Genomic DNA, 24,933 nt, shown 5'->3' with positions numbered 1-24,933 from the left:
TCATCGCAGGGGAGGAGCTCGGTGTTCAAAACACAGCCTGCTCTCAGTCCCTGGGCTTTTTTTATGCTTCCTGTCTTGTTTTTGCGCTTGTTTTCTTGCAGCTGCCTCGTTTATTCGCGCTCCTTTACGCGTTCTTGTTTCCTTTCTTGAACGAACCGATTATCAAACATAGAATGTGGTTACTCACCGCGAATTACGCACGATATTTACTACTTCAGAACAACGCCTTTATTTGCAGCATCCCGCCTCGGTTTGCTTATTATTATTTTTTGACCATGGACTAATTCTAAAAAGACGTATAAATGCACCCGCCATCGAGGAGCTATCGTGCATTTCAACGACGAGAGGTAAGAATGTTGTAACGTGCAGAAAAAGTCGCGGTATGAATGCGTTATGTCCGTGCCTTCCTGCAGCAACTGCAGCTAGTCGTCCCGCCTGGATTCTTTCTCCGTCTACTGCCATCTCACACCGTGCATACGACAATCGACCCCTGCTGCACGTAGCTGTGCTTCCGTCTAGGCAGCATTCGTTGTTTGTTCACCGTCTGCCCGCGACCTCTCAAAATGTTTTGCGCAGAATTTCCTGCAGCAACCACGGCGTTTGACTTCCTTATATATTTGTAAACACATAACACATTCGAGGAGGTTTTTGCGTTCCGCTTTTGTTTTGGGGAACCACAAATAATTACAAGACACAATAATATTGGTATTTACAGTATATACCCTAGATTCTGTTGTTATTGGGTCGCATTCCTCCGAGTTTACTAGCCATTTTTCATGTATCGATTGTTTATGAGAAAAAAATGTTATGGAGAAAAAAAAATATAGGATTGAATTGGTATTATCCCCAATGCATTTCAATGGGTGTTCATTATATGCCAGTTTTTATTCTTGGTGGGCCGGCCTAGTCCCAATCCACCGCGAACAGCTTGGTTTGTCTGTACAGTCAACAAACAAATGGTTCAAATAGATTCGGTCATCATAGGGACGCGCGATTATCATTTTAAAAATCCTGATTGTGTAAATCCGAGTTTTGGAATCATAGAAGAACCTCCACATTAGAAAATTAATAATTACCGGAAATATTGGTATCAAAACACTTCTAGGCCATAGACATAAAACAAATCAGAATAAGTAAACCAATGACCCCCAATGTGCCTTAAATTTGGTTTCTAGTGAAGGCTCTATTGATTCTGAAGTAACACTGCTTTAAATGGACCGGCTTGCTTTACATAATTTGGGAGTGTCACCAAAAACCCAAATAAAAAGTTAAAAAAATGACTTTTGTTGAAGTCACACTGAAACGTTAGTTTTTTGGTTTTTTTTGTTCTCCCCACCAGGTGCGTGGGCCTTGCCTGCATCGTGGCCCGGGCGCTACTGGCCATGAAGGGTCCGGGCGACGCAGAGAACCGCCGGCTGCTCGGCCTGCTGGAGGCGGCGCTGGTACGGGAGGCGCGTCTCTGGAAGGCCCTCGTCTTCAAGGGCGGATGCGTCCAGGTGCGTTTGGCATTCAAGGACCTGCTCAGGAAGACGGCGGCGTATAAGGCGCAACATAAAACACAAGTTAAAAGTCTTTCAAACCTTTTGACTCCTTAGGGTGCTGACATGTCGTCGTCCCAACATCAAGACTTGATCGTGTGGCTCGGGGGCATGAATAGACGCTTCCACTTCTGTCCAGAGACTTTTGCATTGGGCGTGTGCGTCCTCAACCGGATGCTCTCCACCGTCAAAGTACGTGAAGAATTCTATTATTAAAAAAATTAATCAAATACTGGCTCACGGTTTAAAGGTACGGATTCCTGCGTCCATTTTGCTTTTAGGCGCAGCCAAAATACTTAAAATGTATCGCTTTTACCTCCCTGGTCCTCGCTGCCAAAATCAACGAGGAAGATGAGGTAATGAGGTTATCAAAAGAAAGACACACGCACAGGTTGGCGCTACTTGCAAACAACACTTTTATTTGTTGTTGGCCCCGCGTTGAAAACAGGTCAAAGGGTCGGTCAGCGACTTGGTTGCACAGAGCGGCTGCAGCTTTTCCACGGCGGAGATCGTTCGGATGGAGCGCATCATTCTGGACAAGCTGCACTGGGACTTGTACACCTCCACGCCCGTCGACTTCATTCACATTGTAAGATCGTCGTTAGCCAAAGTTTTGCGACTTTTTTTTTTGGTTGGGACTATTTTTCTTTCCGGCTAAGATTTCTCACGCGCATCTTGTAAAACATCAGGCGGTGATTTGTCTAATCTCCCGCCGTGCTTCCTCCAGAGTCGTTAATCTCGTCAAGCCTACATTTCGTCCATAAGAATCAACAGCAGACGGGAAGTTCTTAAAGTCACAATCTCGCCAGAACAAAACGACACTTTTCCCATCTTGGATTAAAATAATGCCCCTTTCCCACTGTATGGTGCCTCCTCTGCTCTTGCTTCTATTCATTTTTTTCTCAAAAGAGGAACTACCACTGCTTGTTGGTCAAGTACAGTACAGCTAGAAGTGGCAAAAATAAGTACACAAGCTCATGTTAGATTACCCTGTTGTTGCTGTACTATACTCCAACATTTATTTCTCTTTTTAAATAGTAGATGGAAAATTGTTGTATCTAATCCAGAGTTGTTGAAATGGAAAAAAACAAGCAAAGCAAAACAGCAACATACAGTGGAAAAGTGGCATTATATTGTTGAGGGCCTCTCCCAAACACTTCAAGTATAACAAAGACTTCAATATAAAGAGACGCAATATAATAACAATTGAAAAAATAATAATACAAAATAAAGATTTATTTTTTTAAATATATATATATATATACTGTTCAAATAAATATTTTGAAATAAATACTCTCGACTCAGACCGAACAATATATTTCCCCAAAATTTCTTTCAGCGCCAATAAAATCGATGGATAATTCATCACAAACGGCTCACCATGACAACAGTGAGATGCTGTCGTTACCTCCGGGCCATCTTGAGAAGGCAGAATTCAAACAAAAATAAAGCGTTTCACTCCCTTTGAATCATCCGCTAAAATTCCCCACTTGAGAGCGCAAAGTGAACATGGCTTATAACAACGCGGCTCCTCGAGAGATGAACGATCGTTGGCGCCAATAAATGTCCAGAATGTATGAATGTCCGCTCCGGTGAATGTATTTTCATACCTTTTCGGTCCGACTCGGACTGGGTGTGGCGCCTACGGCCAGAGCACAGAAAAGCACTGCACATACAATACGATACAATACAAACGAGCGCATCAATGAGTGAAGGGGTGATGAGCTGGTGGGTGATTCGTCATCCAACCTGATGTTTCGGGAGAGGTCCGGGATGATTACGAGGACAACAATGACATCATGCGCTTTCGTGTTGGTCTCATCTCCCCTCGCAGTTCCACGCCCTGCTGGTCTATGGCCACCCGCACCTCATTCCGTCCATGGGGCGTCAGAAGAGGCCTCCGGGCTTCCAGGTGGCGCTGTGGACCAGGCAGGTGCAGCACTGTATGGCCTGCCACCAGCTTTGGCAGTTCAAGGGCTCCACGTTGGCCTTGGCCATCATCACCTTGGAGCTGGAGGCGCTCACGCCCGACTGGTTCTCCGTCTTTACGGATCTGCTGAAGAAAGCGCAAGTAAGAAAGTAAAAAGACTGCCTGCGAGTTCATCGGAACCGTTTCCGCCAAGCAACAAGACACTTCTGTTCAGTTTGACACCGAGTCCTCAAGTGGGATCCCACCTTCTACATTGTGGTGCAAATCTGACATCATGCTAGCCGTAGCAACTTTCACGCCTGCACAGCGAAAATACAAACCGGACCAGTGTGAACATTGGCAAACCAAACTGAAGTGTGGTGCTTGGTGGAAACATTTTCCCAGAATGACTTCAATTAACTTACGAATGAGGCGACAATGGTTTACCTGCAATGGTGATCTCCATCCCTTGATATTTTATCTTTCTGCTTTACGAGAGTCTAAAACTGAAGCTACTTCCAAGGGAGATGGCACATGCTGGGTGAAATGAGGCATTCAAGAATAAAAAAAGTGCTTTGTGATGCCAGTGGCCACCATGACACCAAGCCGGCACTCGTGAAGCCAAATAGTTTGCTCGAGACGTTCATTTTGAATTCTGGTGACTTCCCATCAAGGTGGATAGCGTCGAGTTCATCCACTGCAAGGAAACGGTGGACGAGCATCTCCGCAGCCTCGAGTTCTCCCTGCCCGCCAACGCGGTCTACATTTTTGACAGCACCAACGTCTACAAGGGGGAGGTGGACAAAGTCCGCCCACCCTCGCGCCGCCTCCGACGTAGGATCAGGAAGGTGCGATCCGCGGACCAGCTCCTGGACTCGGATGAGTACTATGACGGTTTAAGGCGTTTGTACGATGAAGAGATGAGCTTGAAAGCGGAGGGGGGCAGCGGAGGGGCGTCGCCGTTCAATTCTCCACAGGAGAGCGTCTCGCCCTGCCCACCGCTGCAGATGTCGGTGCAATAACCTTCTACTTTTGAAATCGAGTTTTAAATGTTGACTCAACATTTGCATTGGGTTACTGTTTTTACGTCCTTGTGAAATTATATGTGATGCAATAAGCACCTGATTGACTGAAGAGCGGTCCATTTCAGTTCTCATTTACTATTTTTTTTCTTTTTTTTTTCACCCGAAACGATGTTTGCCGCGAAAGGATTTTGCTTTGTGCGAAGGATAAACCCGAGGTGGTCATGTGTTTGAGTTCAGGAATGTTTTTTTTTTTTTTTTAAATGCTTTTGGCAGTTTAAATCCTTTCATTTTTTTTTTTCATGAGGCGCTCTATTTTAACCACGGCCATAGTCGCAGTCGCACTTTTAAAGACTTAAATTAAATTAACGTTTTTATTTACCGGTAATCACATTTATTTTACCAATATTGTAACTATTTCTTGAAAATAAGAAGAAAAAAAAAGCTTTACTTTTAAGACTTAACGATACGATTTTTATTAATTATTCCACTAGTGTTGATTTTCATAAGCACCACGGCAAAATCGTGCGTTTCGTCAACCGCTACACTAATCAAGCTGTCGTTAAATGCTTCTATTTTGGGATGAAGTGTCCCATTTGATTTTGCGCAGGCTCTTAAGCTCTGTCATCACGTTACTTCCACACAAAAATGTGTTGTACGCAAGTCTCACAATTTACTAATCTGGTCCTTTGTGAATCTGAAGTGGTTACTGTCCTCAGAGTGGAGCCAAACTAGTGACCAATGTTCTTCCTCACCTCCCTAGGCAGCTATATACTCCGTTATCTTTGTTGTATCTGTACCACACAATAAAGTTACAACCTCAAAAGTCAAACGTGTTTTGTGTGTTTTTAGTTCTCAAAAATCACGCGGTCGGTCCAAAATGCAGTGAACACCGCTCGGTCATGTGGAGGGAGCAGATTGTACTGCTGGATGAGGTCCAGTGAGCCGCGGTTGGCGCTGCGCACAGAATAATAACGGCAGTGTTGGCAGCGAGGGCCTCCACAAAGGTTGCTGCTCACTATTGTGTTGTCCTCTCAGAGCTACCCACTATTCCCTAAGAAAAAAAAAATAGACACCTTTCTCTTCATAAAATATTTGGCACTCTCTAGGGTTGAGTATATTAACACCCACGAGGCACAAAATGAGAGAATTTAGTTTTCAGTCAACAGAACAAATCTAACAGCCAATACGGGTATACTGTAAAATAAACGGGTGTATTAATTCAGTTATATGAACTGCAGAAGATTTTGTGGGGTAGGACTGACTGGAAAAGCCATTTCTTTTAAGCATAGAACACGATTTTTAAAAATGTGTTGTCATTATTTTGTTATTACGACTTCAAGATGGTGGCCGTGCGAGTGGCTGCCTTGACAGCAACTCCTAAACGTTTTGTTCTTCTACTTTCTTCCTTTCGTCACTTTGCTGCTGTAAATTGGGGATTCCTCCATAGTGAGACGAATAAAGCTTCTTCTTATTCTTACTATTCTTAATGTTCAGTTTTGGAAACTTTAATTGAACAAATGGGCTTATTGTGACTGAGAACTGTTTTTTAATATTTTGGTAAATGTACTTCAGGCCCTATTTTCTTGATGTGGATTACAATGAGCAGTTTAATTTGTGCTGCATTTATTGTTAGAACCTGATGTTTAATTTTTTTTCCTTGACAACGTAACAACATAATTGACGGGGTGTCTCCAAAATTCACAACAATCAGTGTAAAAGCCACTTCTCACTCAAAAGATCTCCATTTTTAATGAGACGTTTTAAAATCAAGTCTAAAGGAGACGCACAATTTTTTTACCAAGTGTCTTCAATTTTGAGGAAATGCTGTTGTCAAAATACTGTACCAGGAGGACCAAGTAAAATGTTGTTGGAAGTTTGGTAAATCTTTTGCCTTTCAACACAAATCCCTATTTAATGCAGTTTGTACAGTATCTCCGTTTCTTAAGGGGGGCAACCTTGTACTGTCGCTGTCTGGTGAATGTACATAAAAGTTATTCCTTCAAATGAGGAAGTTTAGGAGTCAGGGGCATGGGGGTAGCGGGGTTGTTTACAGCCAGCTGCAGGTGCCGTTCACACATACAGTGTACACAACGGAACACACTGTCAACGAACCATAATCTTCTCCTGTCAGACACTTCCTCCGCAGACAGTGGCTAGGACTCCGCCCACCCTGACCCGCCCCCGCGCCCCCCACCTCTGGCAAACACACACAGAGCTCAAGTCAGCACGGTTGGGGCGGCGGAGGGATGAACAATACTGTGCTAACGAAGACAGGCAACATTGTGGGACAGCATGTGCGGGAAAGGCGGGGAAGTTTAATGTTTGCATTTATTTCCAACAACAGTAAACACAGCTGCTCTCGTTCTTCGGCAAGCTGAGGCTTTTGAGGTTTTCCTGAATGTGTGTGTGTGTGTGTGTGTGTGTCTCTCTGCTGCCTTCCTCTACTGTTTACAATTATGTTTCTGTTATATCGCTCAGGGACTTGTTACAATATAATACTCCCAAGACCTTTTTGCATAGTAGGTTGAGTAAGCTTTTACAATATTCACATACACTGAACTAACATGAAAATAACGATAATAAGGATTTGAATAAGCACACCTCTCTACATTGTTAAAGACTTACACTGCAGTACCAAACAGCCTCAAGCTGTTCATGAGTTGATTTGAATCTCCGGTGTGTTGATTAAAAAAAAAAAAAAAAAGAAAGCAATCACAAAATATTCATATAAAGTGTCCAAAAATAATAATAATAATAATAATAAAGAGGGGGAAATCCTGAATTAATGATGGCCATTGTTGTCAAAGTGAACACTCTCACCATGCGTCATCACGGCTTCATCATCATCATCATCATCATTGGTCCATGTGCACAATGTCAAGATGGAATGTCAGAACACAAACAAACATGGTATCGGCGTCGTCGTTGCTGTTGTGATGGAGGACAAATCCGTGGTCATGTGTGGGGGAGGGGAAAACGGCGGCCATAAATTAACTGGAAAAAACAAAACAAAACACAAATGTGATTAAATTAAAAACAAACAACACGGAGGGGTGATGGGGGGGGAACAAAATGGTACTGTGTGTGTTAGTAAAGAAGGAAAAAAATTCAACGGACGGGTGACAAAATTGAAACTCACTAGAGGGAGCCACATGCTACCACATACATGGGGTGAGGCGTCAGCTGAGGACTGCTGGAGATTAGACGCTGATCTAAAGCCAGATGAGCTCCCGAGTCTTTATGTAAAGCTCACCATCCCTTTAAATTACAGTCATTGTGAAGTCGACACGTTTGTCAGCAAAGGCGATGCATTGTCTATTCTGTAATGCGGCCAAAACATCACGACTGAACTGCCTTTCCAAAGATTGCAAGTCATCGTGACGTGTGCTTTTGTTTTATACGTCTGGATGACGGATGTGCCGTCTGTCCCATTAAGATGACCGTCTGACTGCGATGAACAGTTATGGCTCGCGGCAAGGTCGCAAACCAACGACGAGGGCCTCAGCGGAAACACGACCGTTGACTACGGCATACAAGAAAATCCTGTTTGCTTTGTATGTGGACACATGATAAGCGGCGCATCACGCATATCGTCAAAGGCACTTTCGCACCGTGCGCAAAGATTGTTTGAGCCGAGTGGGCGTGTCTCTGAATTATGAAGTGTGAGGAAGGAAAAAAAAGGGAGAGGACAGGAAGTGTCCAGCCGAGGTCACGGCGGTGATAGCTTCCTTTCGCATATGCCCGGAGGCTTTCTACGGAAATTCTAATGTCTGGTCAGCTCATACAGGGCGTTCAAACTGAAGGCTAACACGGTGAAGCCAAATGTCAATGATGTCCTGAGATGATGGCGGATAAGAAAGGAAGGGAAGAAAAGCACAAGTGTTACGACGAGAGGGAGGAGCGCGTGCTTACTTTTTCTTATCCTTGTCTTTCTTGAGAGGCTGGGATAGGGAGAGCGTCTCGGCGGCCACCTTCTTCCTGTTGAAGGCGTTCATCTCCTCCTCCAGGTCCCGCCGCTTCTCCTCCACTTTCCTCTTCTCCTCCTGGTGCATGCGCTTCAGCTGCTCAAACTTGTCGTGAAGCTGCAGGAGACCATTAGTAAAATGACACGGTGCGGAGATGATTGGCACGTGTCATTTCAACCGACAGGAAGAAAAGCATTTCCCTTCATCGCTGAAAAACATTTTTGAGCTCACTTGGTTGGCTAGCAATCCGCGTTCGATGTTGTTCTGCAAGACAGCGACTGACCTCTCTCTCTTTCTCTTTCAGCTCCGCTTCCGTCTCCTTGACTTTGTTGACAAACATTTGTCGCATTTCTTCCTCTTTACGCTGCAGGTCTCCCAAGAATTCTTTCCTCTTGGCTTCGTAAGTCTCTTGAAGACTGCAAAGAGGACGCGGCGGAATTCATTCGAGACGGCCTGACGGGATTTGGTGGTCGGTGTGATGCCCTCTTACCCCCCCCCCCCCAGTACCTGAAGGGCTGGCTGTCCGGATCGGTGTCTTTAAAGCCCATCTCTTCCAGCTTGCAGCGTCGGTAGAGCTCGTAGTGGCGGGCGTGCGTCTGCTCCCTCAAATCCTCCATGTTGACTCGAATCAGCATCTCCCGCAGCTTGACGAAGTCGCAGTGGCTCTCGTTCTCCACTTGAAGAAAAAGACGTGAGAAACTACAGTTTATCACGTCAATTCTCTCAGTTCACAGACACTATTTTTCTCAAATGACAAAGAACCCGTTTCAATTTTATTCCAAAGCAATAACAGCACTCGCTCACTCCACAACATTGTGTGAGTCCGCATTTACGGGGCTCACAGTTTTGGCCGCTTCACCCCAATTCTCCACAACAGCTTTTTATATCTCCTTTAAAACACAATTTTCTAAATGTATGAATAACAGTGTTTCATATCCTTCCAAAAATTGTGTTGATAGTAATAAAGGCCTGCCTCTTCATAAGCAAATTAATAGCGCAGGCTGATATTTTAGTGAATACAGTCCCCGCGTGTCTGCGAATCAGCACCACGGCGCAACAAATGTGAAATAACACCGCGGTTTTATTGCTGGGCCTTTGCTCCCGCCAAGCATTTTCCATCGCATTCCAATTGCCCATCTGTCACACTGTGGCCCTCCCCTTCCTCTCTGTCTCAGAAAAAATATCGCCATAAAACATCCCGAAAGGAATGCGAAGAGAACATCCTCAAAAAAATAAAAAAAATCCATTACACACTGTTGAGGAAACTGCAGTTCGGAATCTTTTTTACATTTAAGGGGGAAATGAAAAATTGACGGCTGTCAATTTGGTGAAAGAAGCTCAGGTTTGTGAGAATGAAATCTTGAGAGAGCCCGTAGTTGAAATCCCACCTCCCCCAATCAACTCAATTATAAAAAACAAACAAAAAAAAATACCCAGCGAGGCCTACTATTTATTCAACTTCAACATAAAACAAATGCCACATCATTTGATGAGGTTTTAAACAAAAATATTTTCATAGCGGTTCCAATGTTGTCAAATTTTAAAACGGTGTGCCTTGCAAAGGGTTAGACTTTTCCTCTCTAGCTGAAGGAAAATGTAATGAACCAATTGTTTTCCGTCTTATTTTAAGCACAACCGGATTAAGTTTAATTGGCAGGGTGGTGAAAGGGTGACTTTGTCCTCACAAACAATGTGTTCATGCAGCAAACAAGTTCAAAAACCAGACAGGATGGGCTCTGCGGCGGATTCACCGAGCGCTCTTCATTTATATCATTCTATTTGTGCTGACCACAGGCTTGCACGCACACGCAAACTGCAAATAGAAGCGTGCAACAGACTGCTCATGTAGTTCAGTTTCACAGACGACCCCAAAAAAAAAAAAAAACGGTTGTCGGCCAAGGAACCAAATGGCAGCTAAGTGCTTAATAGTTTCCACGTTTGCATACAACACACAAAAGTCCGGCTGGACAAATAGCTGAGAAAACATCTGGACCTCAGAGATAACATTCTTCAAGGAAAGCACACACATAGACACCGACAGAAACCCAAAGCCTGTTCTCCAGTTGACAGTCCTCCTCCTGTCCTTCCTTCCCTCTGGGAAAATTTCTCATGGCTTCTTGCAGAGGTTAGCATAACGCATCGACATGACATTTGCCTCGCACACATTGTTTCCGCTCACACAGAGCCTCCTTTTCACATGAACGTGCTGTGTATGAAACATGTTTTATGACGGCTGAGTGACCCGTTTGCTCGTCACGTAAAAACAAAAAACAAAAAAATGTGCAGACTAGTTTTCATTGACAGTAGCACGCTTGTAAAATTGTAATATTTTGAAGAGAAAAAAAGGGCATGCTCATTTTGGAAATTTAACAGTGAAGCGCTTTTACACGTGTTTTTTGCTGTTCAATGTAGAAACTGGCGAGATATAAAATCAATTGAAGGGGGGACATCATTTGTAAAGTTGACCAAATCCGTTTCCACATTTGATTTTAGATTTGACTCCTTACTCCCACTTAACTGCTGTGCAAGGGACGAGCGCAAAAAGAATCACGGCATCTGCACAAAGTGTCCAATCTGCTCATCCGCTGATTAGTGTTGAGCCCGTCACTCGGCATCAAGTCAAAGTCACAGCTGTAGGCGTGGCGCAAAAAAATATCCTTCAGATGATAATGTCCTCTGCTAATAATATCACTTTCACACCAGGAGCGCTCTAGTTTCCACTGCGGGTGCCCTTCGCATGCAATTGGACTTGTACAGCTGGATGTCAAAGTTTCAACACCCGTGTCGTGCTCTATTTTCGAGACATCTAAACTGACTTCATGGGGTCGGCACCATCCGAGGGGATTCGCTACAAGCGCTGTTTGAACACAAAATCCTCCTTGACAAAGATAAAGTCGCGGTTTGACTGACGCTGACAGGGAACTATAAATGTACCATGTGTATTGTGGTTGGAGTGTGCCGTGGTTTGGAATGACACTACCATCTCTTTACGGGGAGAAATCATTTGCGCGGCGTACTTCCAGAATTATCACATTTTTTCATTTAATTGCCAGGGGAGTCATGACGACCGGGAAAACCAAAATTGACGGCAGCAGGGAGTAGTCGGGACTGATACTAAGTGCACGTCTCAGTGAAAGCAGACCAAAAGGAAAATGCTGACTTTATTGGTTTTAGTGCTATAAACTACAGTCGTGGGCTTTCAAGTTTTCTCGATTTCAGGCTGTAAACTTGAAACCTTAAAGCTTCGGTATCGGAACTGGAATGCAGGCGGTATATAAAAGGGGCCTCAATGTCGCGTTTCGCCCAGAAACGCAACCTCCTCGCGCCCGCAAACAAACACGCGACGCAGCCGTTGCGTGCACTCACCTTGCACGACACCCCAGGGGTACTGTCTGGCCCTCACCGTCTTATTCCCAACTTTAACTTCTTCCACGCTTCCCACCACGGCAAAGGGCAGATGAGCCTGCAGACACAACACCGGTCGCAGAGTCACTGATGTCATGCCGAATGAAGCCATGTTAGCTACTTCAGTGTCTTGTGCAGCAATGCAGTGTGTGTGTGTGTGGAGGGGGGGACAATATAGAGGCTGTTGAACTACAGGAGGCATCTCTCATTCAGCCCACATGAGAAAGACGCACAAGCATGTGGTTACACCGCACTTCTGTTGTTCATTTAACATGCGGCTCAGTGGGGGCACCGAGGGCCCTATTTTGGTGTTCTGATTCAACACACACACTTTTTCTCAAAGCTACGCTTCGTCAGGGGTAGTCGTGCCCAACACGCAACCCCAAAAATTAGGTGGCGAGTTGACGCCCGCTGGCTGCCTGGCTTTTGGTTTAGCGGAATAAGATGGCAGTGATGTCACTGGCTGCGAATAGATGGGGAAAGTAGGCGAGGATGAGCCAGATGTCAAACCAAACGCAGCTTTATTTATCCAAGAGGGAATTTTTTTCCCCCCAAAATGTTTTTACAGTAAAACGTCAAGATTTTAAAAGGCGGGTAAAAAAAAAAAAAAAATTCACTGCTTTATCCAAGAGGGAGTTTTCCCCCCAAAATCTTTTTACACTAAAACGTCAAGATTTTAAAAGGCGGGGTTAAAAAAAAAAAAAAAAAAAAAGATTTTCACTGCTTTATCCAAGAGGGAATTTTTTTTCCCCCAAAATGTTTTAACACTAAAACGTCAAGATTTTAATAGGCGGGTAAAAAAAATTAAAAAAAAAAAAATTCACTGCTTTATCCAAGAGGGAGTTTTCCCCCAAAAATTTTTTTACACTAAAACGTCAAGATTTTAAAAGGCGGGTTTAAAAAAAAAAAGATTTTCACTGCTTTATCCAAGAGAGAATTTTTTTCCCCCCCAAAATGTTTTTACACTAAAACGTCAAGATTTTAATAGGCGGGTAAAAAAAATTAAAAAAAAAAAATTAACTGCTTTATCCAAGAGGGAGTTTTCCCCCAAAAAATTTTTTACACTAAAACGTCAAGATTTTAAAAGGCGGGTTTAAAAAAAAAAAGAAAAAAAGAAAAAAAGATTTTCACTGCTTTATCCAAGAGAGAATTTTTTTCCCCCCAAAATGTTTTTACACTAAAACGTCAAGATTTTAATAGGCGGGTAAAAATTTTTTTTTTAAAAATTCACTGCTTTATCCAAGAGGGAGTTTTCCCCCCAAAATTTTTTTACACTAAAACGTCAAGATTTTAAAAGGCGGGTTTAAAAAAAAAAAAAAAGATTTGCACTGCTAAATGACAATGTGGGAATAAGCTGGAGTGTTCCCAACCACTTACGTTCATGGAGGAGTTGATCTCGCTGACGGCTTCGTCGTCTGTTGGGAATTGATATATCTGGACGCCGTTGCTCACCAGCTCGCTCATAATCTTGATTTTGAATTTGTGGAGTTCGCTCTTGGAGATCGTATCAGCTTTGGCAATGATGGGAATGATGCTGACCTGGAGGGGGGAGGGAGGGAGGGACGATTAGAAGTGTGGCGGCAGTACGGCACAGAAATAAGAAAAAGTCTGACGTGCATTCTCACATCCGATGATGATCGTGTCTGACAAGATGTTTGCACGAATCGACCCTCAGTGCATAGGCAAATTATTTAAAGTGAATTACAAAGAAGATAAATGTGCTTGCCCTATTCACCGGGCCACAAACAAATGTGCAGCGAGGCGCAATCAACAAGCTCAGACATCTCCGCACGCATGAAAACAAACCCCGACTGTAAAAACAAACTGCGCTTCATCTGCAATGTACATCACAAGCTCTTCAAATGTCCCCACTGGCCAAAGATTCCCACCAAGCCACACATCGATGCTTCTCGGGAGTCACATTCCAAGCGCTGCAAACTTCCCCAGATCATTCATTTGGAGCAGGGCATCGTCCTTAAACCCTGAATAAACTTAAATTTATTGCAATACATTGACAGTTTGGGAAAAAAATGTGTGTGTGTGTGTGTGTGTTTATGTATATATATTTTTTTGTTCATGGGTTGTAGCTCGCTTTTTCCACCGTGTCGCTTTTACCGCACATTTCCCAAAGTTCCAAAAGCGGCATCAGAGAGCGGCAGTGTGTGTCGGGCCATGACGGTATCGGATGCCGTCAAAGGCAATTACAGCCGCATATGATTTGCTTTGATCAACATTTATATGTGACGTGCGGTGTTGATTTAATCAAGTGGATGATAATTTGGGCCTCAATGACCGTTTAGAAGAAATGTTGAATACCGGGAAGCGTGTGCAGTCATCATTGCGTTCGTATAATTCTACAAACAGCAATCAAGTGGAAAAACGGAGTCAGATATTTGGCATTATCGCCTGCATTGAACCGAGGCGATTTCCCTGCCGTTGTTTGTTGGGTCGCATGCCATAAAAACTTCCAACACCAATTTGAGGGGCGTGACAGAGGCGGGGAGCGCCATCCCACGCTGGGTTTCATATAAAAGGCATGGGTGGATAAATGCTGCATCTATCGTCGGGTGTAAGCAGAGATTCTGGATTCCGAGGAGGCAGCCGCACATTGAAGACTTCTGGGGTCACCCAAAATAAACGGGCATATTTGGTTCAACCAAAAACACGAAAGCGACTGTCATTTTATCCTAAAGCACAACAAAACTGAAGCCGTGGGGGGGTTTTAAAGGTTAGTGGAGGAGTGAATCTGGGTGCTGAGACATTTCCCTAGAAAAGACTCCCTCTGTCATTTAAGAACAAAAATAGGCTCATTGTGAGAGAAAAAGATTATCTGTGTTCTTGCCTCTAAGCAGCACACTCGGCTCAGGATCCAAGGGAAGAGTGTGTATGTGTGTGCGTGCGAGGGAGGTGCAATTTTTATACTCCGCTAATGAGGGGGGAAAAAAAAAACAACCATCGTCTTGCTTTGACAGCAAATTGTACAGACCACGAGGGAAAAGCCGTTTCTGGTCCACTTTCCCTGTTCTACCCGTGACAGCAGTTCAGGTCTCGACGGAAGAGATCCGTGTCTGCCTTGCTTCGACATTCAAGCACATCATCGCGACAGGGCAAACGTACGACAATGAAACCTCGAAATTAAAATGTGCGTTTTGTTTTTGGTGTTGACTGGTGAGCAGCGAAGAATGTTGCTGTGAGGCAAATCTACCACACAATTTGGTTCCGAATCGGGAACTAATCTAAAGACGACCAGCATTCCAGGATGAATTTTGTTTAACCCTGCGTTCAACGGAACCTCCACGGCGACGACGGCTTACAATGACTCATGCTGATGGAGGGCCAACGGAAAATATTTCTTTTGAATCATAAGTCAACATATGCTTATCGTAAACACTGTGACGAATGGGTCCTTCATTTTGGGAGAAAACGTCAGGCGTGTAGAAGTATCACAGCCCCCCCCGCCGCGATCACTCAACACCGACTCGCATTCACATGAAACAAAACAATATTTTTCTTCAAACGGAGATGCTGAGGTCAAGGGGGAGGGGGGAGGGGGTTTCTCTGTGGTACCGAAAGAGGCACCGTTAATTCCCTCTTCACTAGAATGTTGACTCAAGGAAAACACGACAACCGTCGTGGGACGTTAAGCAACATCAACAGATAAAAATACATACTCGCGGTTCGTCATTTCCAAGCAGCGCATAGATCGGCGACATTTATGACACGCTAAACTGAACGAATGAAATGCCTGAGCATCTTTTTTTTTATGCCTCGCTCACAAAAGGACGCATGAAAAGTCCTTTCGAAGCAAAATTTGGCTGCGGGATGGAGTCATTGTTTTAAATAGCAGCAGAAGACATTTGGCAGGGGGGGGGGGGGGGGGGGGGGGGAAGAGTGCAGCCATGCATTGCTAGCCGAAGTACGCCGGCAGGTTTTGGTCACAAGCTGACCATCTGCTTTCTTTTGAATTTATTAGCGCCGCATCTCCAGGCACAAATCTACCACTTTACAATGCGTAAATCAACGTTAAGATTATAGACGTGGGCGCTTAAGTAACCATTCAGCGCCGGATATCAGTTTCCAGCAGTGAACTTTCGGGTGCGTGGAAATGCATAAAAACGCTCCTTGAGTTATGCAGGAGGGTTCCTTCCACCCCCCCCCCCCCCCCCCCCCCCGCCCCCGCTCTCCCTTGCATTTTTCCATGCTGCATTCTCTGCGGCTGTGGTGGTCAAGAGACAGATGGATTTATATTCATCATTGTAATAAAAGTAACATGTTGGCTTCTGGAAGGACGCCAATAGGTCGCCTGCGTACTAAATTCACGACATAATATGATGCAGCGATTGAACAAATGTCTTCGGGGCAGTTTATAACTTCCTCTTGGCTTTTATTCGTTTTCAGAATTGGCGGGCTGGCCCCAATGTGCAACCCCCCCCAGTCCCCACCTCCGTCCTCCATAAAGGAGGCGGAAGCCTGCAGTTTGACTTGTATTCCTTTAAAACTGCGAGGACGAAAACAAAACCCTGGCAGAGAGCTCAAGGGGATGAAATGCAAAACCGCTCCGAGTGAAAGGGCATCGGCATTTTTGCTACAATGATACTGTGACTTCCTTAACAATGGCCCGACAGTGACTAAGACGGGTTTGGCGAGGTTACCTTGCTGTCTAGTTTCTTCATCGTCACCAGGTCCAAGGACTTAAGAGAGTGTCCCGTCGGGGCGATGAAGTAGAGGCAGATGTGGATCCTGGTGTCGTGGTAGTTGAACAGCGAGCGCTTAATCTTCAGCTCTTCCTGCAGGTAGTTTTCAAACTGAGTGTCGATGTAGTCCACAATGGGCTTGTAACTGTGCCGGAAGGACAAACACAAAAAGCTTTCATGTCTTTCGGTTCGGGCGGACGCACGTGTCCGCTCGGATGTGCAGTTCTTTGCCAAGATCTCAGCTTGAGGCTGCACAGCTGAGCGTTGGATGAGACTTGTGTTGTGTTCTTTTACCCCCATCTTGAGCTTTCGCACGCAGGGCCACATGGGGACTTAACGGCCACACCAGTGACCGCAATCTGTATAATTAAGCGCGATTACTCGATCTCATCAAGTCACAAGAGACGAACCACGAATCTGCCTCAAGACAACGGAACGGCTTGACGTTGCACAAGTTGGAATTTGATCAACATTTGGGGGAGAAATGTGCCTGATCACAAGATACAGTGTGCGCGCTACTTTAACTTTTTCTTTGGCTTGTGTGTTTTTTTTTTTTCACAGAAGGACAGTGGTGCGGAGAAAAATGTAAGGCAAAGGTGAAAGTTTTTTGAAGACACACCTTTGAGGCACACGACCACAAAAAAAATGTCTATTTCCATGTTAAAATATGATGGGGACAGTTTGAACTCGAAACATTTTGTTTTTCCTGGCAAATACCATATATGACTCTATTATCTCCAAACGGCATCTTCACAGATATCCCTTCACACGCATCTTCAATCTTCTTTTATGGAATGTGCCGGCGCTGACCTTTGAACGTGCTTTTGCCGCGCGCTGCAGCGTCTGGCCTTCGGTGGGCCACTTGAACGTGGCCTACAGAAGTGGCTGCTCTCAAAGGGCGTGAGAATGCCGCTTGCTGGTCGCGATCCAACTCTGAGCAGAGGGCTCGGTCCCTCGACGAAATATAAAGACTTCCTCCCCCGCCGCTAACTTTGTATTATTTTCAGTCCCGATGGGGAAAGAAAAATGCGCGGGAGCGTGCACTGATTTGATGTCTGCTTTTTTTCACCTGAACGCGCAACGACGCGACGTTATCGTGGCAACCACTCAAGAAAAATAGTTGCCGAAAGAATTCAAATATGACCATGGCGATCATTTTTCAGGTTTACTGAAGGTAGAATGGCAGAATAATGTTTTAAAATACTTTAATTCTTTTGAAGAACGAATAAGTTGTTTGGTTCAACTCCAAATGGGATCGCTTTTAGAGCGTTCCAAATTTCAAGTATCAAGTACAACTTTATTGTCAAATGTGCTGTAACATACGGCGCAGATTAAATTTCCTTCCTCTTATCTTAACTCATTCACTCCCAAAGACGTTTTTAAACGTCTTTTCAGACTTGAATTGGCTGGTACTGAATGAGTGAAATAGACAACAAGAGGAGCCGCTGCGGGTGCCCGCGCTGCCATCAAAAGAACACTTGACATAAAATGACATCATAATACAACACAACACATAAAACAGACAGTGCCATCTTTCCTCCATTCCCTTTGTTGTTTGAAGCAGTAATGGATGAAAGAGGAGCGAATCAAAGTGTCCTTTACGCCAGTGGATCAAAGACGTCATGCTGGAATGTGCACACGTCTGCTACAAGCTAAGCTTGAAAGCAACAAGAAGCTGTAGCATCCATTAACGAAAATTTTGAGGTTCATTTAATCTTAAAAGGTAACATTTAATGCCTTGAAAATATATATATATATATATATATATATGTTTCTCATTGTTCCTTCATCCTCACCTGTCGTCTTTGTTGATCTGGTCGCCGAAGCCGACGGTGTCCACAATGGTGAGTTTGAGGTGGACGTTGCTCTCCTGCAGGTCGTATGTCCGCGGACGCAGGTAGACACCGTTCTGGTAGTGGCTGGCCTCCTCATTCTCAAACATGGTGTTGAAGAGCGTGTTCATTAGCGTCGACTTGCCGATGCCCGTCTCCCCTGGGGACGGTCGGAAGTCATGTAAGGTAATACAGAGCAACACGGAGTGCGTGGGGCGTTCAATAGCCCGCAGTGGATCAATAGGTCTGGTTTGAAACGCAGCTTTTAGTTTCGCAAAGACGACTCAGACTTGGTCTTTAGCGTCGTGCAAAATATTCAACGGCTAACGCACTGCTGATGTTGTAACTGACCAAAGAAATTTGGCCATGCAGCATATTGTGCCGAGAGTCAGGCAGTCACCGAATGGTATTGTGAAACAAAAGCAGATGACCTTACATAGTCAAACAACAGGAACTATGTTTCTAAAATACTGGACGGGAAATGCTAGAAAAGTCATCATCAAATTCATCTCAGGGTTTTTGAATTTTTTTGCTACTCAACTCGGGCTGAATGGGTTTGAAAAATGTAATTGTGCTCTCCCCACTGCCCTCCATCAAAATTATGATTCCTTTTTTCAAGGTCCTCTTCACATGTACGGAAAGTGGGGGGAGGCTGGAATGCATTAGTGGCATTTCAATTCATTTTCATGGGGGAAAATGGATTTGATAGACAAATAAATTCATTTGCCACTTGGTCGCGTCGTGAATTCAACGCGATAACCAGGGTACAACTTTATTTCCTTACCTACACAAAGGATGTTAAAGCAAAAACCCTGCGTGACCGATTTGCTGACCAGTTGGTCGGGGAGGCTGTCGAATCCAACATGGCCGCCCAGATTGAGGCTGCGTTTCTCTTCATTCTGCGGCACACGCATAAAAAGGAGAACATAAAACATGAGGGAAGAAAAAATATTTGTAAAGAAACTTGCATACAGCTCATATATACTATCGCAGACTGTGATGTATGCACGAGACTAAACACATCAACATCATAATTGAGACAGCCAAGAAGTGAGCACAAAAAATCGTGTCGGAGCAGCAGATAAGAACTTCGAGATGAAACGGGCTACAGGCTAAGCGCTGCTCATCCAGCCGAGGCCACCAAAACGGCCGCATTCCTGAACGTTGATGTCACAGCCAACGGCAGCAGCTCGGCTAGACGTGACCGCATTGGCAACCTTCGCATGCATGACGGCGCCTCGTATTAAATCAGAAACCTGGAACGCCGAGTCGTGTACTTCGGTACATGGCCATAGGTTTGGAAGCGCAACAGACGAAAGGTTTATGAGAGGAAGCATGGACTGGACTGAACAGTCAAAGGTCATCCATCGCTGAGGAAACAAACAGTGCCCGGGGGCAATGTGTGGCTTAGGACAACAGGAAATGGCTGCAGGGAGGGGCCGCAGGTGGCTTCCGGCGAATTAGTGCCTAAACTACAAGACAATGATGGTGATAGCCTCTATCACCAGTGGTTGTCTACAGGTGGGGGTGGAGCGGCCTGGGGGGGGGGGGGGGGGGCAGAATAAAAGATGATAAGGAGAGGATATCAGATTTCATGCAATACTGAAAGACAGGTATTGCTTTTGGCCATGCCCCTTACAGACAAAATTTTCTCTGCGGTGTCACTTTTCGTCCAAGCACAACCACATCTCATTTAGCCGGGGTTCTATTTGTCCTATTTTATTGGTACCATTCATTTCGACAAGCACTCTATCCAAAATCTGCCATTTGCCAAAAAAAAAAAAAACACTACAGGGCTTTTCTTCGCTTTGATCAGACACTTTGTAAAGATAATAAACTGCCACCGTTTGTGGTAGCTAAAATAATTATTTCAGGCATTAAACCAAAAGTAAAAGAGTGTAAGCGGCATGACTGGTACCCAGACTGCATTTGGGCTTGAATAAACGCGTGATAATGACCAAACGTGAAAAAAAGCAGAAGCAGAAGGAAGAACTAAGAGGGATTACCATGGGTGGCCATATAAGCTTAACCTCACCACCACCCCTCGCCCCCCACGCATCACACACACACACATTTAGCAAGTTCTAATGTTGCCTAGGTGATTTGCTTTAACTTGCCAGGGAACGTTGCATGAACCGAGGGTTGCTGGGGATTCTTCCCTTCAGATACATACATTCTGCCATGGTTGAAAAATCTGGAAGAAGCTTTCACTGTGCAGATGACAATACCAAACGAGCCAACCCAACATCCGTGTTGTGGAGTGCCCTACCGGAGAACAGGAGCTCAAAGTGTTAAGAACTTGATTTAAAAAATATTCTTTGTGTGGGGTCTCCAAATAATTTTTAAAAAAATCAGTTCAGATGTTCAACAAATGCCTCTTTACATCTATTACATAACTAGTAATTATTTTCCAAGGCTTTATTCCAGAGCGGGCTGATGTGGCTGCTTAGCAAGGTGGAAAATGAGGCCCAATTGGACCGCAACAGGAGCAGGATGAAGTGTCGAGAACAGATGTCGGATCAGGGAGGGCTTCTGGAGACCCTTTAGATATAATTCATACGTGTGAGGGGAGGACGGCAACCGATAACCTCGATGATCAAAGCGCATGTACGTCTTCAGATGAGAATGGCGAATATTAAGCGCTAACAGCGGGCACTTCGGGCGTTCTTACAGTGGGTAGAGTATGAGGGATGACACAAAAATATTCATCTCTGTTCAACGACTCAAGCGTCCTCCCTTCCTGTTCCGCAATTCTCACGCGTTGCCCTCGCTCCGCCCCCGCCCCCCCCCCCCTCGCTCATCTGCGGCCCACAGGAAAGACAAAATAAATGAGTGAGGGGGATTGTTTAACCAGACATGTTTATCTTGGTGAGACTTAGCAGACACTATCGCGGAACTGAAACGGATAAAAACACAAATCATGGGCAATGAATCACTCCTTGCTCACCTAAAGAATGCATTTAAAGTATAAAAAAAAAACTCAATAATAATAATAGTGTGAATCTATAGAACAGTCAACGAAGCAGAAAATAACGCCTGACTGGATGCACGACAATGTGGTTTTCCACTGATTTACTGACGCTTATGGGACAGGATTGATTGGCTGGGGAAGACGAGATTGCACAGTTCAGAAGCCAAAACAGCATGTGGAAAAGATTGAAAGTGAAAATATGCAAGTGCAATGCAGCCTTCCACTTGTCCTTAGTGATGAACAGAAAAAAAAAAAATCATCTCCACGCGCCAGATCAAATATTTGAATGAGCTGCGCCAGTGACTAGTGAAGGAATCCACCGTTACAGGTGGTCTTCAACCTGCACTTTGTCCCACAGTGCAGCCTCAAAACTCAAATGTACTTTTTTTTTTTCACCAGAAATTTGCGCAACCGCATATTGGAACTTCCAACGGTCACCAAAAAAAAACCCCTGATTTTTCAATGATATAACTTCTCACAGCCCATTGTTTTGAAAAGCAATTATCATTGTCGTTATCTGAAGTCTTTGGTTCGTCAAACCAGATGCTCGTTTGATTGGAAGGGCTCACGTGACGCCTTGGTAGTTGCACTGCGTAACGCATCTTTATATTATATATATATATTGCGCGTCGTCCCGCAAGCGGGCTGTCCTTCCGTCTGTCCCTTTTCAAAACGTACCTACTTCACCGCGCCGCTGCGCGCCGCCACTGCGCCGCTCAGGCAGTGGCTCACTACGATCGCGCGGGCATCGTAGCGAAAAAATGTTGTCTACCCACAAGCATAATGAAATTGTTAGTTATTTAGTAGAGCTAAACATCTCTTTATTTTCGCGATAAGCAATGAAGATGAACAAAAAGTTGAACCAAGCAACAACACTTTTGTGGGCCGAAGGCCCACCTTACCAGCCTTCCGCAGGAAGTAGCTGATGAGCCGCCCGGAGGGCGGCGAACGAGCTAGTTTATTATAATAACTTAGACCCTGAATCAAAATTTGCTGGACAACATTATCTTGAGGTATACATCTCAAGTTTTGGGAGCCTTTGACCTCTTCCATACATAGACATTGACTCATTCGCATAGCGGCGGCGGCGCTGATCTCATCCTTTGTGCACAACATTGACTCTGACAAGCTCGCCTCGGGGCGCCTGTGGCATGTTCGCTCAATAAGCACCGCAATACATCACCATTGTTGGCATACGAAATCCTGCATGCGGCACACATCGTCTGACCCGAACGTGTTCAATAATTAATTCCTTGAAATGCGTCTGAGAAGTCGTCTTTGTGTAAAAACAAGTTGGTTTGCAGTCCGTAGTTGCAAAGCATATCGTGGCATGCCATGACTCCGCTGTCTCCTGCCTTGAGTTGTGCATGATGACAATTCCAGATTGCATGCCAGGCCTAGCGGGGAAAGAGACAATGGTCTTCAGGGTCAGTAAGCGCCCTACATGGTGACCATGTTGAAGGGCTTTTCCTTATGTAACAGCGGCACAGCATGCTTGGGGACCAGAGAGTGCGGTGGGGTTCAAGACCCTCCTTTGAGCAAATAACATGTCAAACATGGGAAAAGTGCTGTAATTTGGATCTCATATTTCACTTCTTGTTGGAGCTCGACAACTGCATCAAGTACTGCTTAATTTGATGCTAATTATTCTCCAAACTTGACATGCTTTGTGTGTTCAAACATCACTGGAGGGCCTTTTTAAACGAGTAGGGTGCTGTTATGCATTGGCCCCCGTTCGACCCGAATCAATGGGAGAAAACAACAGTTGCGGGGTAATTGGCTGCATCGATCGTTTCGCATGGCCTACAAAGTGATGCAGAAGCTCTGCGACGCGTGCCGATGACACGGCCATATCAATGGCCGAGTGGCCTTTACACCAACGGTGTCGGTATGTTCAATATGGTCTCACTTAGTTCCCAAAAAGAGACAGGAAGCCAGTTGGGCCCCAGCTGTGTAGCCGCTACTGCTGCCCTGCATTCTCAGCCCCTGCCCCCTCCACAATCAATGCCCCAATTTTATATTCCAAAATCTCAGTAAGCAGTACTATATGTTTTAGAACAGAAGCTCAGCAGCAGACACGGATTTTGCTCCTATTCCTTTCTTTTTGTTTCTATTTTTTGCACAAACAAGGAGTAGCCCAGAGCTTCCTCTTAATCCCGTTATCCTTAAAACTCAGTCTGTCTCACTGTCCACTTCATAAGCCTGCATTAAAACTGTCAAGAGGCCCTCAAGTAACAAGGCATATTGAAATGATACAAATTGTTCCAAATGACAAGCGCAAAGATGAGATGTTATCAAAAAAGACAATTTTGGAGAACAAATTTGTTATTTTCGGAGAAGGGAGTTACAATCGTACACAATTCAAAAAGTCACAATGTGATGTGAATTAAGATTTGGTTTTTCAAAGAAAAATAGCCATTAATAATGTTAATAGTATAAATTGTATTAAGGATAAAATGAATAACAGCAAGTAATAAAAATTATTTTAGTTCCAAAAATGTCACCGCCGTGCAAGGTTGAACTATTACTACAGTACAATCGTTAATGTCACGAGAAACACGAATACAATGTGACCAAGTTTTTATGGTGATATTTGGGAGTGCTCATTATATTTTAAGTGGTAACTGTACTCAACTATTATATATTAAGAAGCCATGAACAGAGCGCTATTAGTGTGATGAATTCCATGAATTTGTCATGCACAGCAAAAACTGCTTGATTTATTGACACCAATTATGTGAAATATTTCAGATACATTCCTGTCTTGTATGGCAATCTGAGACATGCATAAATACTGTACACATGTCCTCACGCCCCCCCCCCCCTGACCCCACACACACACAAATAATTCATAGCGAAAGATTAAATGCATGTTGGCAGGTATTAGTCAAGAAATTGACATGCGGAGGCATCTCCATGATGCACGCGTTTTGGCTGCCGCTGCTCAACCCGTATTGTTTTGTGTTTTTTGTTTTTGTAAAGTGTCCTTGGGTGTCTTGAAAGGCGCTTATAAAAAAATATTAATATTATTATTATTATTACTACATCAGCGGGCAAAATTGGAACAGATACCTGCTAGCTAGTTCACACTCGTCATGGACTCCAATGCAGTCAATGTTTAAAAAAAAACACCCACGCCAATAACGCACATATGATGCAAGATCGCTTGCAGGCAAAACTTCACGGAAAAATAACTTTAAAGAGGCGTCGTTTGTTTGGATAAACCTGCTTCCACAGAGCACTTTCATCGTCTGGTGGGTTGAGCCCCCACAGACAGCCCCACATTGGTGGCTCCTAAAGCGGGGGAGAGGCTTAGCCACACACCCGTTAACACTCTCCGTAAATCACTATCGCGACCGTTTTTTTAGGGAGCGTCATAGGGGAAGACGCCACCCTGGATAGACAAGGTTCACTCACCGAAAACACGTCCACGTCCGTTGCAGCCATAGTGCGGAATGTGCGGTGCTCGGGCGTGCAGCTGAGAAGGACTGAATGAGAAGTTGGGGGCGAAAGGGGAGCTGCCCTCGTCTCTCGCTAATGCTCGCCTGCTGCTGACATACGAGACCAAGAGAAGAAAGGAGAGGCAAGAGGATT

At 44.6% G+C, this 24,933-nt stretch overlaps 3 protein-coding genes across 5 annotated transcripts in view; 2 read left to right on the top strand and 1 right to left on the bottom strand.

Moving 5' to 3' along the window:
- On the top strand, positions 1-2,292 carry ccni2 (cyclin I family, member 2). Its single transcript, XM_052046886.1, has 5 exons — positions 1-347; positions 1,340-1,496; positions 1,596-1,730; positions 1,820-1,894; positions 1,987-2,292. The coding sequence occupies exons 2-5, from the start codon at positions 1,383-1,385 to the stop codon at positions 2,194-2,196; spliced, it is 534 nt and encodes a 177-aa protein (XP_051902846.1). The 5' UTR covers positions 1-347; positions 1,340-1,382; the 3' UTR covers positions 2,197-2,292.
- Positions 1,936-24,933, bottom strand: septin8a (septin 8a). Of its 3 annotated transcripts, none has more exons than XM_052046863.1 (10): positions 24,757-24,933; positions 19,153-19,267; positions 18,333-18,528; positions 16,495-16,681; positions 13,220-13,381; positions 11,804-11,900; positions 8,945-9,113; positions 8,721-8,853; positions 8,385-8,554; positions 1,936-3,594 (listed from the first exon to the last, which is right to left on the bottom strand). In XM_052046863.1, the coding sequence occupies exons 1-10, from the start codon at positions 24,784-24,786 to the stop codon at positions 3,426-3,428; spliced, it is 1,428 nt and encodes a 475-aa protein (XP_051902823.1). In that variant the 5' UTR covers positions 24,787-24,933; the 3' UTR covers positions 1,936-3,425. The 3 variants fall into 3 exon arrangements, with proteins under 3 accessions (XP_051902823.1, XP_051902824.1, XP_051902825.1); XM_052046864.1 differs by having other exon boundaries at positions 1,936-3,591; XM_052046865.1 differs by lacking the exon at positions 1,936-3,594 and adding an exon at positions 6,768-7,466 and having other exon boundaries at positions 24,757-24,928.
- hspa4a (heat shock protein 4a) overlaps positions 24,222-24,933 on the top strand; it is a 73,293-nt gene continuing 72,581 nt past the window's right edge. Inside the window, exon 1 of the mRNA XM_052046828.1 lies at positions 24,222-24,225. The gene's annotated coding sequence lies outside the window, so the exon portion shown is untranslated. The remainder of the gene's footprint in view (positions 24,226-24,933) is intronic.

This window comes from Hippocampus zosterae, chromosome 16 (assembly GCF_025434085.1).
Source record: "Hippocampus zosterae strain Florida chromosome 16, ASM2543408v3, whole genome shotgun sequence".
NCBI lineage: Eukaryota > Metazoa > Chordata > Actinopteri > Syngnathiformes > Syngnathidae > Hippocampus > Hippocampus zosterae.
This window is presented reverse-complemented; position numbering and strand designations above follow the sequence as displayed.